We start from the raw sequence: 17954 nt of genomic DNA, 5'->3' as shown, positions 1-17954 counted from the left end.
TATAAATTCACTCAATTTTTCTACAACGAAAATGATTAAGAGAAGCACACAATATCCTAATGGAAAAACACAAGCGCTTAGTAGCAGGTACTCAACGTGTTAGGAGGTTTAAATAATCCTTTTTTTTTTCTTATTGTCAATATTATATTTATTTTAAAACATTCTATAAAGCCAGTAAAATATCCATTCTCATAACATACTTGATAATATTAGGTTAAGGAACAGGGTATACAGAAAACGCTACGATAACAGATTGAAATGAGACATCACTCCCCAATAAACAAAACTACTGTAAATAAGAAAAGACCATCAACAGAGATGTATACTAGGAAATACTGCAGCACACTTTAGCTTCATAGCAAAGAATTAAATATCACAACATTGATAAACCATACAGCAAAAGACACAAAACGGGGGTCAGGGTTTGATGCGCTCTTATAGTCGGTCCTCTAGATGAAAAGCAAACATTGATGTAATGTTTTTGATGGGATATTTAGAGGACTCCAATTTAGGGGATTTAACACAATCTCCAGTAAAAAAAGCACCAATCAATAAACCAGAGATCATAATCCAGCTCTGACTGATGGTCCGCTGGTCTAATACCGGGGGAAAAAATCCTTAAATGTGTCAAAACCTGTAACATTTTCAGTCTACAGACACATCAACTAAATGCAGTACTTTACCAAACTTTTTTAGAGACAAAAGAAAAATCCAACAAAGGGTTAGGAACATAGGCTTTGATGCATAGAAGAGAATAATCTTTTTCAGTTGGAATCAAATCCACACTACTTTCATCAAAAACATGACACATGTTCTCTCTTTAATGCATAACAGTTCCAAGAAAACAAAAGTGGACTTAGCCGGTTAGATTATAAAGCAAAAAAAAAAAAAGAAAATAATTGCCCTGATTGATTTTAAATAAACGCAAAATCACCAAGGTGGAAAGATGGTATTAACAATATTTTTGTTACAAAATCAAGAACTAGTTATTTCAAGTAAGTAATTTATTTCCGTAGTGGGCTTTATAAAGAATGTTTATGACTGGAGGTGATATAATCTAATTTAAATCTGTTTTTCTGTAGCAAAGGCAGAACACCAACAGTCAGTGAAGGCATCAAACCAAGACCGCCCAACCCTGAATTCCAAAAAGGAATAACCAGCCAAAGGAATAGCTCCTATCAAAAAAACCCAAAAAACTTTAAGAATAAAAACAAAGAAAATCATGTATTTAAAAGGGCTTTAAGAACGTCTGTGGGACTATATTAGGGATTTTTCAGTGACTTCATAAGCACATGGCTCATCTGACTCAACACCTGTCTATACTATCTTCTCTGACATTTGGAAAGCAGCTGTAGCTGCAGTCTCCTACTTCTACAGAACATGTTCTGCAGAAATTCTCTGTTTAACAAGCTGCAATTCTCCTGGAAGGACGTTGTGTCGGGACGACCAATGCAGCTCTGTGTGTCATGCCCTAAGGAATGTTAGCCAGTGTTTCCAAAGCTCAGGACGAGGACTTCAAAGAGCAACACCATGAGCAGAACCGGAAGTCTGAGCGCTTTACAAAAGAAAATGACAGGGTCCTAAAGGGAGACATGGACATCCTGCCTTATTTCATTTTCACTAATTGAAACGTCAGTTTTTAAATCTTTGGAGGTTTTGTTGGTCGTTTGGAAGGCAGGAGTTAACATTAAAGTTGCCAACTGGAAAGGCTGCAAACGCCTTATCAACACCCAACATTTTTAAACGCTACTTAAGCACATTTTGGTAATTGTAAGGTCACTAGATCTATGATGATGCTGACCTTTCTGAACTTTTCTTAAAAAAGAGACACAGACAAAGGTATCAATCTGAATTGCACAGTGTGTACATTTCCTTTCATTTTGGAAAAAAAAGATCAGTCATATCCCCTAATTATGAAAAAAGGTCATTATTACTTAATCAGTTGTGGGGTTTTGCTGGAGATCAGATATACTGTTATTGCGCCATGCATGGGTCACAAACTGCGCACAAATGAACAAAAAGATCACCTACAGCTGAAGATGCGGTTGGCTCACATAATATTACATTCATTTGTGCAGGTGACCATGATCTTTAAAGGTATATTTCACACATTTTGGATTATTTATATTCATAGGTCTAGTGTGAGACCTATTTTTTTTAGTTAAAACACAAAAGACTTTTAAGAATAAAGCTCAAACATCATAAAAAGAAAATAACAATCAGGAAGGAGCATGTATGATCTGATTCCATTTGAAAGGCGGCAAAAAATGAGGAAGAGTTCAACATTAAACAGAAACTGTTTTGATACAGAACTGTGAAAAAGTATATTATCCAGTTGTTATATTTTAGAACATCTAAACATCGTAAAGATCAGACAAAGATAGCATAAGTAAATACAGAAACAGGCTTTTTAAATGATGGTTTGAAACATAAAATTAAAAAAAGGATCCCATGCCCGCCTGACCCAATGTGAAAGTATAACTACTAAAGCTACGAAATTTGTTTAGCCACCCTTGCAGATACCAGCTATCTCTAAGGGTTCTTAATATCTGGCATATATATTTGTTTATATTGCTGTTAAGAACTGTTTTACTCCAGCCACACAGGGGATTTTAAGCCTTATTTGCTTGTTTAAGCTCTATCTCCATTGGATTTAAATTCAGACTTTGACTAGACCAATCCAAACAGAGCTGGATTAGCTAGCATGAATTCCCATCCTAGCATAAACCAAGCTTAATGGAACCAATGGTTCCATTATGTCCCACATCATCACACTACCACCTCCGTATTTCTGTCAGTAAAATGCTGCTTATGCACCAGATGTAACAGCATTACGGATCATCAAGATGTAGTTTGCTCAGAAGTCATTTTGAACTGAGAAACCTCCAACTATGGCTAGTTTTACTTTCTTAATGTAATAAAAATTGCTAATCTTGACCATAACTGAGTCAGCTGAGACCAAGCGAGCTTCAGATGTTGTTCAGCCAATGCAATCTCTGAGTGAACAACCTCTCCTGGGACGGTTCCCCACAGTTCCATGTTCTCTCTGTCTGTGGACAGTGACTTTCACTGTGGACCCTAAATGTCTTTGAATGTCTATGTGACCTTGTAAACTGATCTCTGTTCTTGGTTTCTTTAGATTTGGGCAGGATCTGCTCCTGCTGGCAATGACCCCTTTAAGTGATATCTTCATTCTATATGCAAGCAATAACTACGTTGGCGGCTAAGGAGATGAAACAAAAAATGTAGCTGACAACAGTCGATTCATGACATAAAAAAGTTATTTATGTTTCACATAGAAAAGGTTGGTTAGGATAGCTTTATAAAAACCCTCATTTCAAAACAGCCTTCTGTTTTTACTCAGGTTATCTTTGCCAGATAAATGAATATTGTCTCATAATTTGAAAGATCCAAATGTGAAAAAAGAAGATAACCCTCCCAGGGGCAAGGGCTTTATCATAGCACTGTAGCTGAGGGTCAACAGAAAAACATCTGTGCTCTATGCAAGTTAAATCCTCACACACATGCATTTCACAGTGTGAAAACAACACCTCTTGAAAAGTACTTATGAAGCATCTTAACATTGAACCAGAAGTTATTGCCTGGCTTTTCTGGCAACAATGAGGAGGATTGCTTGTTCTGTGCTGTGCATGGTTGATCTTGTTAAAGTCTTTGGTGGGACAAGCAGCAGTCTGTCTCCATGGTGTCGGACGTGGACAGTAGTTGGTAATGTGAAATTCCCTCAAAACAGTGGAATGTTTCAGTAGTTTGATTCATAAATCCTCCAAGTTATGCATGTGTGCTTAGGCCTGGCTGAGCCAGAGGAAATGAAAGAGATGAAACAGAAAATAGAACAGAAACAAATGATGTAACCAGCAATGTACTATGCAATTGCATCTCCGAGTAGAAAGTACCAGTTTGAAAGACAACTCCATGGGGCCTGGGGAAACCTCTGCTGGATTACAAACCGGCACCCGTGGGTTTGAAGAGCACGTTTCTAAAGGGTCCCAGTGAATTATCATCAGCCCACCCAGTTTTTTAATCCTCAGCAGTGTTAAAACGCTTTACACAGGTGCACCCACCTTCACTGAATACTAAATATTACTGTACATCAGGTTACAAACTCAAAATAAGCTCGACATATAATAAAAATACGCACACATTTTGATAAAATATCCACAAGAATTATTGCAACAATCTCTAGAAATAAACACATGTAGCTACTACAGCCATTAAAAAAAAATCAGATAAGTTAATAAGAGAAAACAATAAAATAAAAATCACTTCAAATGCAAGTACTATGGCATACCGAGGAGGAGGGGAGAAGGCTTTGACTAAACCACCAGCAGCTCTGGTCTACCTACGTCCAATAGGACAAATGAACAGGAAGGGTTTACTTGTACTTCTGGCTATGAAGCCATGAAATCAAGCAGCAAACACACACAGCTGTAGCCCTATTAATTCTCTAAGTGCTCCAGTATCCCTCTCAGGTTGGCATGGTGGTTTTTACGGTGTACCTGGATTGAAGACAAATGGACAATGGAGACAAAAACATCTGCAAGGTGCCCTTCCAGGTGTATGCTTGTCCCGTTTCCCTTCGGCGAAAAATTTCCGATTCATCATGAACAGCAGTAAAAGTACAAAAACAAAAGAGTTCATGTGAGATTTTTCAGTGCACGCTCAGGTGAGGCAGCACCCAGCGCGGCTCAGAGTAACAATCAACATGCTCATTGCCAACTTGCAACCATTTTATTCCCTTTTAAGATAGAGTTCTCCCCATTCCTACCTAAACTGACTCCTTACGTCCTCCCTTGCATGGTATCTCTTTCAAACGTCCATCTGTACTCTGTCTTGTTGCTGCAGCCAAGAAATATCTCCAGCCCCACAGAATCAACCTCATGGCAACAATCACTTTCGGTCAAAACTTTCTCTCAAACCAGTTCTTAACCTTGAAAATACAGTCTTATCAACATCATTAAGGGAAATTATTTCCCCAATTAAATTCAAAAAGGGAGATTTATATAGATCTTTTTAACCTGATTTATTTTAACCATTTATTTCTGCTAACTATAATGATCATGGCTAATGAAAACCCACACAGTCGTAGGGAAGATGGCCGACCTGACAGTTTTCCATTAAGACTCTCTTTAAGGGAGATAAGCTTTACAGGTCATTGTTAAAGACATTCGATTTTCACACAGGGTTTTATCCAAGAATATTAATGGAAAATTTAGCAGAAGGAAAACAGACTTGTAGAAAAAGCTTTCCACATTAAGGTGAAATTAGAAATAACTTGCGAATCAATGTCTCTGAGTCTCTATAGGGTGAAGGTACTGGAGCTCAGAATGTAGTTTTGTAATGGAACCAGTAGGTTGCCAGTTTGAGCCCCTGCTCTTTTTGCCTCAGTAGTTGTGTCCTTGAGCCAGGCACTTCACCTGCTTGTCTGACAGAATTTAAGCTAAAATGTTTGGGGTCCTTTGGCTCAATAAATTGTTATATAAGTATTGTCTTGTATTCTAGGAACCAAGGGACTTGGTGATGTTGGTCTGCTGTATTTCAACGTGCCCAAAGTCTGTTTTGGAACAAAGTTTATAGAAATACAAATTGTATTTTTTGATAGGACTTTCTGTCTACACCACAAAGACCTACTTTAATGATTTAATCATCACTGCCCTTGACTGCCCAGAAAACTCACATTTTCTTCTACCACAACAAAGCGTGCTTCAATCAGAGGCCACCAGACATTACAATTCAGATGGTCTCTAATTGAAGCCTGTTTTGTTGTTTCCATGACCCCCATAACAGAGGATTTACACAGGCATTTTTTACCACACTTTTTCCTCCCACTAAATTTTCCATTGTTTGCAATTATACTCTATTAATGCTCAACTTCTGTCCTGGCAATGACCTTTTGCTAACCCTCAATGTGGCCTCTACAGCAACTGTCAGGTAAGATTTATTTATTTTATATATTTTATTTTATAGATTTTGTTGAACACAACAACAAAACAAATCTTAAAAATGCCTTGCTATTGCTTTTATGTAAGAAAATGGTATTAGGGAATAGTATTAGGCCAGAGAGTAAAATGGATAAAATAGAAATCAATTAGTTATAGGAACAATAGTGATAAAAATGGCGTTGACGAGCAATATATTTGGTAATGTCAGGTTTTGATATATATATAACATAAATATCCTTCATAATCATTATTTTTTATTGTTTAGTTTTATTACTCTAGTGGATCTCAAGATTTTAAGCTGATTTGACTGTAAGACTGAACATTGCTGTTTCATTAAATCAAAGCCAGAATCATTATAATTAACAAAAAGAAATTAACTGAACTTTCGTACTTTATGCGTAGTAGATACCAGTAAAATACATGAAACAAATAACATCTCATCAGATTCTAATTTCATGAGACGCACCTTAAAAACTACTGTAACTCAAATGTTATACTGTAACATAAAAAAAAAAAAAAAAAAAAAAAACAACTTTCTGTTCATCTGTTCAATGCGGTGCGATTCCCAGAGAAAAAATAAAACCAAACTAAAGCCACATCCCTGGTGTCATTGTGACAGAGCTTCAGAACTACAGCATTACTCTACGTATATTTAATTCCCAAGAAATTTCCTAAGCAAAATTTAAAAAGAATTAATCTACCACTTTGGTAAGTACTCCAGGCAAGTTATCTCATGCACACAGGATAAAAAAAAAAAAGCTTGTGTGATTTCTGCTTTGACATTAATCTTCTTCATCTACGGCACGCTTTCGTTATGGGCAAGAATCGGCAAGGGCTGAGCCTACACCTGGAAGAAAGCTACAAGTGCCCTGATTAGGATGTCAAACCAGGGGAACGTTTCTCTCTGCGTATAGCTCTAGTCTCTCGTGGCTTTCAGGACCCAAGCCGAGTAAACTGTGTTGGTTAATCTGTAAGGCACTACGAGGGAACGACGATCAACATCTAAAGACTGAGGAGGATCCTGTGGAGATAAACTACACACACACACATGGCTGACAGTAGCAGACACAGACAATCACTTTGTACATGCCTATGTTATTATAACCACTTTGTGCAATCACATTGAAGAGAAAAAAAAGAGAGAAAAACTCTATTGGTATCAAGGGAGTAAAAAAGGAAATAAAAACAGGTGCATACTGCTACATTCTATACACGGGGCCCAGCTAAGACACCTAGATCCAACTGAAGCATCATAAAGGTGGAAAAACCAAAGAAAAAATATCTATAAATACACTAAAAGATTTGTTGTCTTCTGTTGGATAGATTTCCAGGTCCCTCCTCTGCTGGAGAAGGTGGAGTGGGTGGAGTTTCCTCTCTTCGTTTTCTCCCCACACCACAACTGATTTGGAAATACTAAGACAGTTCAAGGCCATCAGTATTGTTTTTTTTTTTCTTTGAAGAGCAGCAGGTTTCCGTATTTCACCTTGTCCCAAATCTTTTGGGTTTTTCAAACTTCCAGTCAATATAACCCCTGTTCATCAGTCACTTCCCACTTATATTAGGCAGGGGGAGGAGGGGGTGGGGGTTGGGAAACAACAAAAATAAAACAGAAAACCCTTTCCTTGAAAAACACCTGCCGAACGTTTCCCCATTAAACTTACGAGATGTCTCTTTTTCCAAGAAGTAAAGCAAAGAGAAGAAAAGGCAAACGAAAGCTAAAAACTGGCCCTTTTCTGGGGGGAAAAATGTCAAAAGAAGAAAAATTGTCGCCATCTTTCCCTCTAATGACGATATTAGTCATGTTTCTTCCTGTTTCAGTCGTTCTTTCTTCAAGTTACCCATGACAGCTTTATAAGGATTGCATGTTCCTCTGTCTCTGTTCATGTCTGAGGTTAAGGAGAGGATGTTGGTGGGATGGAGGATGGAGGAAGCAGCATTGCTGGGTCGGGCCCTCCAGGGTTAGGCCCTTCAGTGTTGGTCCGGCTCGTCTCTAGAGGTAAGGATACTGGTTGACCTTTGTGGGGCTCAGCGGGTATCCAGTGTAGACAGTGGAGGCGGGTGAGGCGCTGATGTAGGCCTGGTGGGCGAACTGGGCCTGGTACTGACTATGGTGCAGGGTGGGTGAGGGAAGTACGCGGTGGCTCACGCTAACAGGGACCTGGTGGACAATGCTGGGAGGGTAGCTCCCGTGCTGCACTGCGTGTCGCGCCGAACTTTGTGATGCCATCAGGTGGGCCACAGTGCTTGTGGAGCCCAGAGCGGTGGGGGCTGTGTAGGTGTAGAGGTGTGGCTGGCTGGGGAGGTGGGTGGCAGCCAGGTGTGGGTGAACATTGCCAGTGTGGGAGGGGCTGTTGTGATGGAAGGAATATGAGGCTTGGGGCGCGATGTTTGGGGTGATGTAAGCCTGCTGCCGGCGGTGTCCGGCGTTCCGTTCAGCCACCATGTGCTGCTGAGCCTGGAATAAAATGGGAACCCAGAGATTTCAGATCGAGTCTCAGGGGTTACAACAATTCTTCTAATGCTCATTTTGTATGCATCTAAATCCCTCCTTACCTGGCTAAGATTAAGGGGCTGCTGCTGAAGTGGGTGTGGCCCTGAGCGCTGCTGTCGGTAGGCCACGCCTCCAGCGGCGCCCCCTGGTAGGTTATTATTGCCCAATGTCACTCCATTGGAGGATTTAAACTTGTAGGCAGTATTCTGATGATTCATTAGATCTGAAATAAATAGTGATAAATGTGTTTACCTGCAAGAAGCCACTTTGATTCTGTTTCTGACTTAGTAATGCAGGAAGCAACCTTACCTGGCATCAGCCGCTCACAATCATTCGACACCTCACTGTTCTGCGTTTTTAGAGGGGGGATGATGATTGTGCGAGGGTTCCCATTGTTGCAGTTATCCAGGATGGTGGTTTTTGTATCGTAGCTGTTGTTGTTAATGTTGTTGTTGTGGGGTCTTGACTCTAGGTTGTAGGGGCTGTTGTGGCTGGAGCAGTCGGATTCTGGAGAATCATGGACTGTCACACAGCTGATAACATTTTTTCTATGTTTAGAAGATGAGCTGCAGAAAAGAAAGAGAAGACAGCCACTAAGAATACAGCTTATCTGGTTAAATGGACATTATTTAGGTCAACAACCTACATCTAATTCAGATTGGTTAAGCTGCTGTTCACAAATACTCTAAACACTAAAAAAACATAATAATGAAAAAACATAACACACTAATCTAAAATAAGCCAAGAAATAAAATGAATAATATCATATGGATCATTTTCACCCAGGCAGTTTGTTCAGACAGAGAACCTACAGAACATGCACAGAAACAGCAGGGGTAACCATATCTATACTGAATTAGTTTTAAAAATATATTTCACAATAAATGGTCATTGTAAACCTTAGAGTAGTAGATTATAGCACTGAAATTAATAATGAATTTATTCAATCATTTTTTTTTTAACTAGCATATGTCTACTGGTACAAATTTTATTGCATTTTAAAAAGAAGGAAAAACAACATCTGATAAGAAAAAAAGGTCATATAAAGGGGAAAAAAAATTAAGTTAATTTAAAAACCCAATGAATTCTTGGATGATTTACAATTGTTTCTTGTTAAATATGCACAAAGAAGCATTATCGCAGATCCTTCCTTCCAGCAGCTGTTAAACTTTATACCCATCACTGCTCTCAAAGAGCTTAATTAAAGTTTTCACATACATGTTTCTATTGTAGTTTTTTTTTAACAAAAATCTCTGCTATAATTTGCACAACTCACCTCTGCTGCTGTGGATTTAACTGTCACTTATTTTTAAATAGCCCTTTTATAGATTTTGTAATAGCTGCTCAGTATTTATATGAACAACTTTGGCTGTTACTGTACAGCATTTTTACTCTTTATTTTGTATTTTATACACTTTTGAGGTTCCATTTTATTGTCAATTATTTAATCTAAAATGCCTTTCACTTTGATGCTGTTGCACAAACATGTCCCCATTGCAAAACAAAAACACATTTCCTTGACTTGTTTTGTATTTTATTCTATTCTATTTTTCCTATTCTATTCATTTTTTCTTAATGTATTCTATTCTCTTATTTTACTATTCTATTCTCTTATTTTACTATTCTATTCAATTTTTTTTTCGATTCTACATTTTCTGATGCAATTTAATGCGGAAGCAAAAATCAGAACCGACCCGTTGTTCTGTTTTTGGTCATCCTCCTCGTCTGAGTCGCTGCTGATGGTAATGATGCTGACGGCAGGGCTGGGCGTGTCGGGGATGATGATGGTCTGTCTGGGGCCATGGTGCTGATGGTCACGAGTGGTGCTGGAAGCCTGCTGTGCTTCGTGAGCCCCCCATCCTCCTCCAGCACATCCCTGCGAAGGCAGGCAGTTGGTCCCCGACCCGTTCTGCAGCACGGCGCAGCGAGGGGGCGTGTTCTCTTTCACCCGCTTCGATCGTTGTGGGGACAGTACCACCTGCGAGGATGATACCTCGTAGGTCGACGTGTTCCTGGGAAAAACAGAGCTGGAGGTGAGAGATAAGGACACTGATGCTGAGGATTCAACAGAAATGACTTCATGATGGGGAGTTTTAAAATCCTTTCTTTTAGAATGAGTACCTGGTCGGCATCTGGTGCTGTTTGGCCTTTTTGGAGGAGGAGCTGTTGTTGGACGATGGCTGCCTCATGACATGTGCCACGCCTACATTGAGGGTCTGGTTCGATGGGAGTGTGACATGACCAGTCAGCAGGGCTGGCTGCTGCATGATGGGATTATAATGGCTTCCATGGGGATGCGAATTCCTGTAAAATAACATATTTTACAAGTGCCCCTCAATTAATTAGAATGTCATTAAAACTCTTCTTTAACAATAGCAAATGATACGTATATTACAAGTGTTGATTTCTGTACATTTTATCAGTGTGATTGGTAGCTAACGAAAACCTAAAATTCCGTTTCCATTCTTAGAAAGTTAACTCATACCAGCATTAAAGGGGTTTTAATAAGTAAATGAACAGCTTACCCATGCATTGAATTGTATTGTACTTGGTCTGGGCTCATTTTACATGAACTAGTGCCTTTTATCTGTGTGACAAGGAGGAGATAAACCTGTGCTTCTGCTGGAGTGTTAAAGAAGCTCCTTTTTAGCTCGTCTGCAGGGTCGGTTCTGGGGACTCTCCTCTTCCTCAGTACAACACATCATGTTTGCTGACATGGCGGATCAAATTACTAACTGTGGATTCTCCAGTCTAGGCCTTAAGAAAATCGGATTTTGGGACCTTTATTTTTAATATAACAAACAAAAATGTACTTTACTCTGAAAAGAGGACTTTGGATCACTATAATATTGTGGTTCTTATCTCCTTAACTTTGCTTAGATGCCACTGGTCTTGTGTTTGGTTTCCAGTTGGTTCAACACAAGGACTTGTTCAGCTGCAGCCCAGGAACTGGATATATATTTGTTTCTAGACTGGAATTATTTTCCCCTGTTGCTTAAGTACAGTTTTCTGCCATACTTTTCCTTCCACTAAACTTTCTTTAATATGACTGTTTATAGCATTAGCTATAAGGAGGATATCAATGACTATCTGTTGGAAGGCCTTTCCTATATTCCTGTTAGCTGCTGCATGGATATAATTTGGATGTAATTTTTATTCTGTTTAAAAAAATATTTTGTACAGAGTACATGTCAGACTTAATAATACTACTTTAGCGATAGTCAATTTTCTTTAGCTGTACACATTAATAATCAGAATTACCTTAATAAATCCATATTAGTTTGGCATTTTTGAGCAGAATTGCTTTAATTAATAAACTGACAAAATGTGAAATAAGCAAGAAATGGCAGAAGAAGCAGCAGAATCAACATAAAACATTGACAGTGTATAAAGTATTTCACAGTAAACACCAGTAGGTGGTAGCAGTTAGCTTTTCTAAAGAGGTCAAAATGAGAGAAGAAAGTGAGGAGGGAGCAAAAGGGAGGGCAGAGGAGCAGACACCAGCAGCTGCGGAGCGATAGCTCTGCAGAGGAAGTGCGACACTTTCTTGATCTTCTCTCAGAGGACCAAAAAAACTGCCACTGGACAGGATGGGAGGGAAACACATGGAGGGGGCTGATGGACAGCCCTGAATTAATCTAAGCATTCATCGCCCCAGCGGCCTTCCATAAATACAGCTATACACCCCCCATCTCCCTGCAGATATCCTGCTTCAATCTATCCTCCTATTCATCAACCTTACTATGACAGCCTGCAGTCTACATGATGTCTGCATGTGCATACGGTGTACCCTCCACCTCTGAGGTCAGTCTGCTATTGCTCCAGCACAGGGTCCCATTTGAAGAAATGAATTTGTTGGAGAGGTAAAGTAAGCTGATGCATAATTTTCCACAACCTTTTTCTAAGGTGTTCAATTTCAAAATATTGTGTTGTGTAGAGAAAATAATTTAAAACATGCAAGAAAACAAGTTTGTACCTCCAGTTGGCGAGAGTCTGCGTGCTGCTCATGGAGTCTGGGATGACGGTGGCATGCTGGACTGAGGTGTGAGTAAGCTGCTGCCACGCTGGAGGCAGCAGGATCTGCTGGGTGCCGCTGGGCCAGGCCTGCTGCAGAGAGAGCACACAGTCGGGCCAAATATATAAAGGTCAGAAAAAGGAGACAGAAACAGAAAAGCTGGCCAAGTAATGTACAGTGTCAGGCAAAAAGTACATGAAATCCATGCAACCCAAAATAGAAATGTATGTTTTTGGGATCTTATGCGATAGACTAAAATAAAACACAAATATTTGGCCTTTATGGAAGAGTGGAACCATCGCAGAAAGAAATTCTTTGAAGTTCTCCTTGCTGTTGGTGCTTGGTCAGGGAATTAAATCGTTAAAACTTTTTAACCTGCATGTAAAACATATGCGAGATGTAAGACAATCCAATCCACTTTATTTATATAGCACATTTAAACAACTAAATGTTTCCAAAGTGCTGCATACGCAAGCAGGTAAGTATAAAACAATAAATCTAAATAAAATTGTTTAAAACAACAAATAGAGTAAAGTTAATACAAGGCCACAGGGGATCACACAACTTTACACAATGCTAAAAGACAGAGAATAAAAGTGAGTCTTAAGACGAGGTTTAAAACACTCCACGGAGGGAGCCATCCGTATACTGAGGGGCAGAGCTTAAGGTCGAAAACTGAGAACGTTCTGTCCCTTCTGGTATTCCGATTTGTCCTAGGAGTCACAAGCTGGAGCTGGCCCTTAGACCTCAAAGCGATCAGGGGACGGTAAATTTGGATGAGGTCTGCAACATACTGAGGTGCCAGTCCATTCAAGGCTTTAAAAAAAAATAAAAAATTTAAATCAATTTTAAACTTAAGAGAGAGCCAGAGCAAAGACGCAAGGATTGGGGTGATGAGTTCAGCTATTTTGGCGCCTGTTAAAAGTCGTGCACCAGCGTTCTGGACTAATTGCAAGTCATCAGACAACTTGAAATAAAGAATGCACGACTTGCTCAAAAATATTAAAAGATAAACACGACTTTACTTTGAAAAACACCATTGATCTGTTTATCCAATTTAAAATTGCTGTCTATGACGACGCCAAAGCTGCTGACTTTGGGACACAAATAATTCTGGAGTGATTCCAATATATAACATACACACCCCCCTAAAATCCCCTCCCTATGTCAAAACACGGTGTGGCAGAATCATGCTATGGGTATCATTCAGCAGAGACAAAATAAAGCTCATCATATTTCAGAAGATAATTGGAGGGAAGTAAAACATTTTAGGAAAAACACTTGCTGGAGGCTCTAGAACCTTAGATAGACAGCTACTGTAGAGCTACAGTTTTGCTCAAAGTGAATTGCCCATTCAAAGTCCACATATTTATGCAATAAGAAATATTTGACCGGAGTTTGAAAGTTTCACAGATGCTCCCTTCCAATCTAATTCTAACCTAATTAAAAAAAAAGAAGAATGGGTCAATCGATGGGAGCTGTCCCATTTGAACAGCAACAGGCAAATAACTTCACCATTTTTTTGTTTTTTTGGCATGATATAAATTATCGTTTCTTTTTGAACAGCATTAAACTCAAACCATTGCAGCTGCTTGGCAAATATCCAAAGACGTTTACCAATTTGGAAGAGACATCCATCAACAGAACAGAGTAAGCCAGAGCCTAATAAAGATACCTCAGCTCCTTCCTTCATATGCTGGTGTACAACCTAGTGAGTGAGAACATGGCAGCTGAGTGTGTGTGATGCCTGCCTGATTATGTGTCTGATTCGTGTCAAATCAACCAGCGCTCTGATTTAATTCCTATTTCTCTTCAGGCCGCTTTGAAAGAGGCTATTTTGAATTTTTGATGCTGAACTAGCTGATGAAACCTGCCTCGAGAAGAGCCATGTGTGCCTGAACACGTCTGTGTGCTGCTCTGTGTGTAGCCCTAACAGTTTAATGCAGCTCTATTGATTAGCACTTTAATGTCAGGGCTAATGAATTGTTCCTTTAATACCGTTTATGCATCTATTTACAACACCATCAGTATGAGCTTCAGCACACCAATATTTAAATAGAGAAAACTGCAAAGGAGCACTTCGAATTCTTTACTATGTAGGGATTTCATTGTAATTTATTATATATGCTTCACATCAACATGTTTTTACTGCCAATGATCGCAGTTAACATAAAATGTTTTTATTTATGAAACAAAAGCATTGATTTAGAACAACCTGGTTCTGTGTGATACAATTGTTGATTTAGTCAAATCAAGAATAACCTGTTACACTCTAAAATTTTTTTTGATCCAAACCCAGAGAATATCACAAAAGAGCCTTTCAGACACCATGAAGTAGGCACCTGTAATTGCACCACAAAATGACTTTGAAAAGCAAAGAACTGCAAGCCTGATGGCAGTGATGGTCTGGGGATTAATAAGGATTGATTTTTGAAGGACCCGTGTATTTCTCCCTCTGCAGTGTTCAGCTACCAGTTTGTGACCTTAAGCTCACTTGAAGCAGCAGGTCAACGATCTGAAGCAAACCCCATCTGAACAGCTCTGAACAGCCAAAATGAAGTCTCATCAAAACCAGGAGTTCAATCTGATCCAGATGATGAGTTTAAACTGTTATGTGGGGAAGAGCAGGCAAATATACCTGCACAGCCATGTAAAGGACTAATTGCCACTTATCACTGTTCTTAGTGGCAGATGTTGCGGCCAAAGGTGGAACGATCAGATATGAGCTATTTACTCTTTTAAACGGGGCTTTGATACAGATTTTGAGATGGTTTCCACCCATACATTAATTTATTTACTCACATCATCTGTCTGATGATATAAAACAACAAGGTTGGGCAAAAACCAAACGCAGAAAGACCTGTAGGCTTTTATGGCCTAGAAAGCATTAATGCATTGTTTTTATCTCCACCTTGATCTTTTCTTTTCTTTCTGCATGTGATTGATTGTTTTCAATGTTTTACTTGCACACATTATAACTGTAACAGTATGTGTGCTAACTGGTGGATATGTGTTTGTCTTTGAGGCGGGCTGCAAAGGGCTTAGGGTCATCTGTGCTTTTATATGACTGCTTTGTCTCAGCTATAATGACTGACATCTCTAATGGAACATTCTGGAGCTAGAGACAGTTTTTACATCTCAGACCACATCCAGGTCCTTTTATCAACATGCCATTAAGAGACTCTTATACGTCCAGCATGTCTCCTGCTCGCTCTATCTCCATTTCTGCCTCTTTGCATGCTTTTCTCCCAATGGGTCTGCGTTGTGTAACCAGCCTGTCTGCCCTGAAATGGTAACCCAGTTGAGAGGTTGTTTTCTTTCTTCTTAGTGCCTACCATCACTATCAGCAGCACTCCACCTCCCACCCCGACCCATACTGCCTGGGTGAAAACCCTTTGTCACCTCGGGGGCTTTCAAAGCCCAAGCTCTCACTCCCCAATTGTTTCCACATTTTCTGCATTCCTGCTCCAGATAAAGGTCCCACTGGTTTTCCTGCCTCCCGGCTCGGAGCCTGTCCCCCCCCCCCGCCAACCTTCGCTGCACCCATTGCTGCACAGCCAGACGCTGGAAACTAACCTTGGCTTGGTCCAAGGTTCAAGGGGAAGAGCAAACAGTGTGTGGATGGAGTCACAGGTGGTGAGAACAGAACCAAGCGGCACGTACAGCGTGGCCATGCCTGCAAGACCTCCCACAGCAGAGGAATAAACACACTCACCACACACCCAGTTATTAGGTGTTCTGTTCGCTGGCCTGTAAAAACCATCTGCTTCAGTTAACTACTGCCTGTCTTTGTTTAACATGTATGCACACAGAAGAGACAAGCAACATCCGCAAGGCACGGAGAAAGAGCACGACTGTCACAAAGTTATTGCAACTTGATATTATTAATTTCTTTGAAAATAGAAAATATTTGGTTTTAATCAGTTGTACACCCAGATCTGAAGATGTTGCGATTTTTGTGGTCCGGGAATGCTTAGATGAAGCATTCCCTGACCTCTGGAGATCCTCCCGGGCCTGTAATTTGGAGCGCCTGACTTGGAAGCAGCCATGGAACTAATCATCGTTTGGTATCTGACAGATTAACCCGCCATAGAAACATATGCATGTGCACACACATGCACATGGAGCTTTGCTCCTTGCATGCTTGCCTACTGGATGATTAACTGGAGATAAGGGAACCATTCAAACTCCCAGGATTCTCACAGATATTTAAAGCCTGCGTGGAAATTTCCATAGGGAGAGAGATCCAGAGTGGCAATGGAAGTTTTCTACACTTGTGTGTGCAAGAGGGTGTGATGCACAGTCACTTTCAGCAACGTGCAGCCAGAGTATATCAGCAGCTAAAACTCTGGCCCCCGATGAGCTTTCAAGACCTTTCTAGTGTGAGGAGCTGCTGCATCTGAAAGCATCAGAGCGTGGCAGCCTGCATTCAGGATAGCTAGGGCCATGGGGGGTTGTAATGCACAGAGAAGTTGGCCTAAATGCACTCAAGAATAAAACAGCAACCGGCAGGGGCAGTGTCCTCAGCATGGAGTGATTTCCATTCCTCATGCACAGATCCTGCTCTTGTGGAAAAAATAAGGAAACTAGAACTGAATTTGTCTGGATGTCATGAAGTTCAAAGTCTGGAGGTATACCTGACCCGCAAAAGTTGTTAACGCTTAAATCTGAAGCAGCTGAGTTTTTTCCTACCTGTGTGAGGAGGCCAGGTTGAATCTGCAGAGGCTGGGCACCGGGGGCCTGCGTCACTATAGGAACAGCATTCTCCATCCTCACAGAGTAACTGGTGTGCTTGGAAGGGGATGCCTGCAAACCTGTGCATATGTCAAAGACATTTGAAAAATTATCATTTTGCATAACAGGGAATCAAAGAATACCTTCCTAACATAAATATACAGTATCCCAAAATTCATGATTACAACTCATAGAGTTCATAAAATTAATCAATAAAATAAAAATAAATAGAAGTGTAATTAAAAAATATGTTAATTTACAAGCAGTGTTTAGAGTGTTAATTCTGATCTTGACACAGTTACCTTTGGGAACTATGACTCAGAGCCAATAAAATTCATTCTCATCAAATATTTACTCTGCGTGAACCTCAAAACTCTTGAAGGTGCGTAGCTCTGCAGTCCTCTGCAGGCTGCGGTCATCTGTGTTTCTTCTGAAACCTTTTTCTAACACAATTTTTTCCTCTGCTGAACTTTCCATTAATCTGCTTGGGTTCTGCACTCGGAACTGCCAGTTCATTAATTATGACATTATTCTTCTATTGGATGGTGTCAGTGACTGGTTGATGGATGACTCTCAAATCAGCAGTCTTGCACATGTGTGTGTAGAGATACTGAAAATGTATTGAACTAAATGTTTGAAACACGATGTTGTGAAATGATTTACTTCCTTATATACTTTATTTAATTTTACTCGTTTTTTTTTTTTTTTTTACACCTCAATGTTTTAATTAGTATAAAATGCAGTTTTCAAATGA

At 39.9% G+C, this 17954-nt stretch overlaps 1 protein-coding gene across 5 annotated transcripts in view; it reads right to left on the bottom strand.

Moving 5' to 3' along the window:
* Positions 1-886: 886 nt before the first annotated feature.
* The window catches only part of hipk2 (homeodomain interacting protein kinase 2), a 105368-nt gene continuing 88300 nt past the window's right edge, over positions 887-17954 (bottom strand). For 2 of the 5 annotated variants that reach the window (XM_015374732.1, XM_015374735.1), the window contains exons 9-15: positions 17159-17280; positions 12428-12558; positions 10573-10755; positions 10146-10478; positions 8761-9017; positions 8514-8674; positions 887-8415 (exon numbers count right to left, since the gene is read on the bottom strand). In XM_015374732.1, the coding sequence (XP_015230218.1) occupies positions 7951-8415; positions 8514-8674; positions 8761-9017; positions 10146-10478; positions 10573-10755; positions 12428-12558; positions 17159-17280 (1652 nt within the window). In that variant the 3' untranslated portion in view covers positions 887-7950. The remainder of the gene's footprint in view (positions 8416-8513; positions 8675-8760; positions 9018-10145; positions 10479-10572; positions 10756-12427; positions 12559-17158; positions 17281-17954) is intronic. The other 3 variants (XM_015374734.1, XM_015374736.1, XM_015374733.1) reach the window with 2 other exon arrangements.

Source organism: Cyprinodon variegatus, unplaced genomic scaffold (genome assembly GCF_000732505.1).
Source record: "Cyprinodon variegatus isolate N-32 unplaced genomic scaffold, C_variegatus-1.0 Scaffold108, whole genome shotgun sequence".
Taxonomy (NCBI): Eukaryota; Metazoa; Chordata; class Actinopteri; order Cyprinodontiformes; family Cyprinodontidae; genus Cyprinodon; species Cyprinodon variegatus.
The sequence above is the reverse complement of the archived record's forward strand: the minus strand, read 5'-3'. Positions and strand labels throughout refer to the sequence as shown.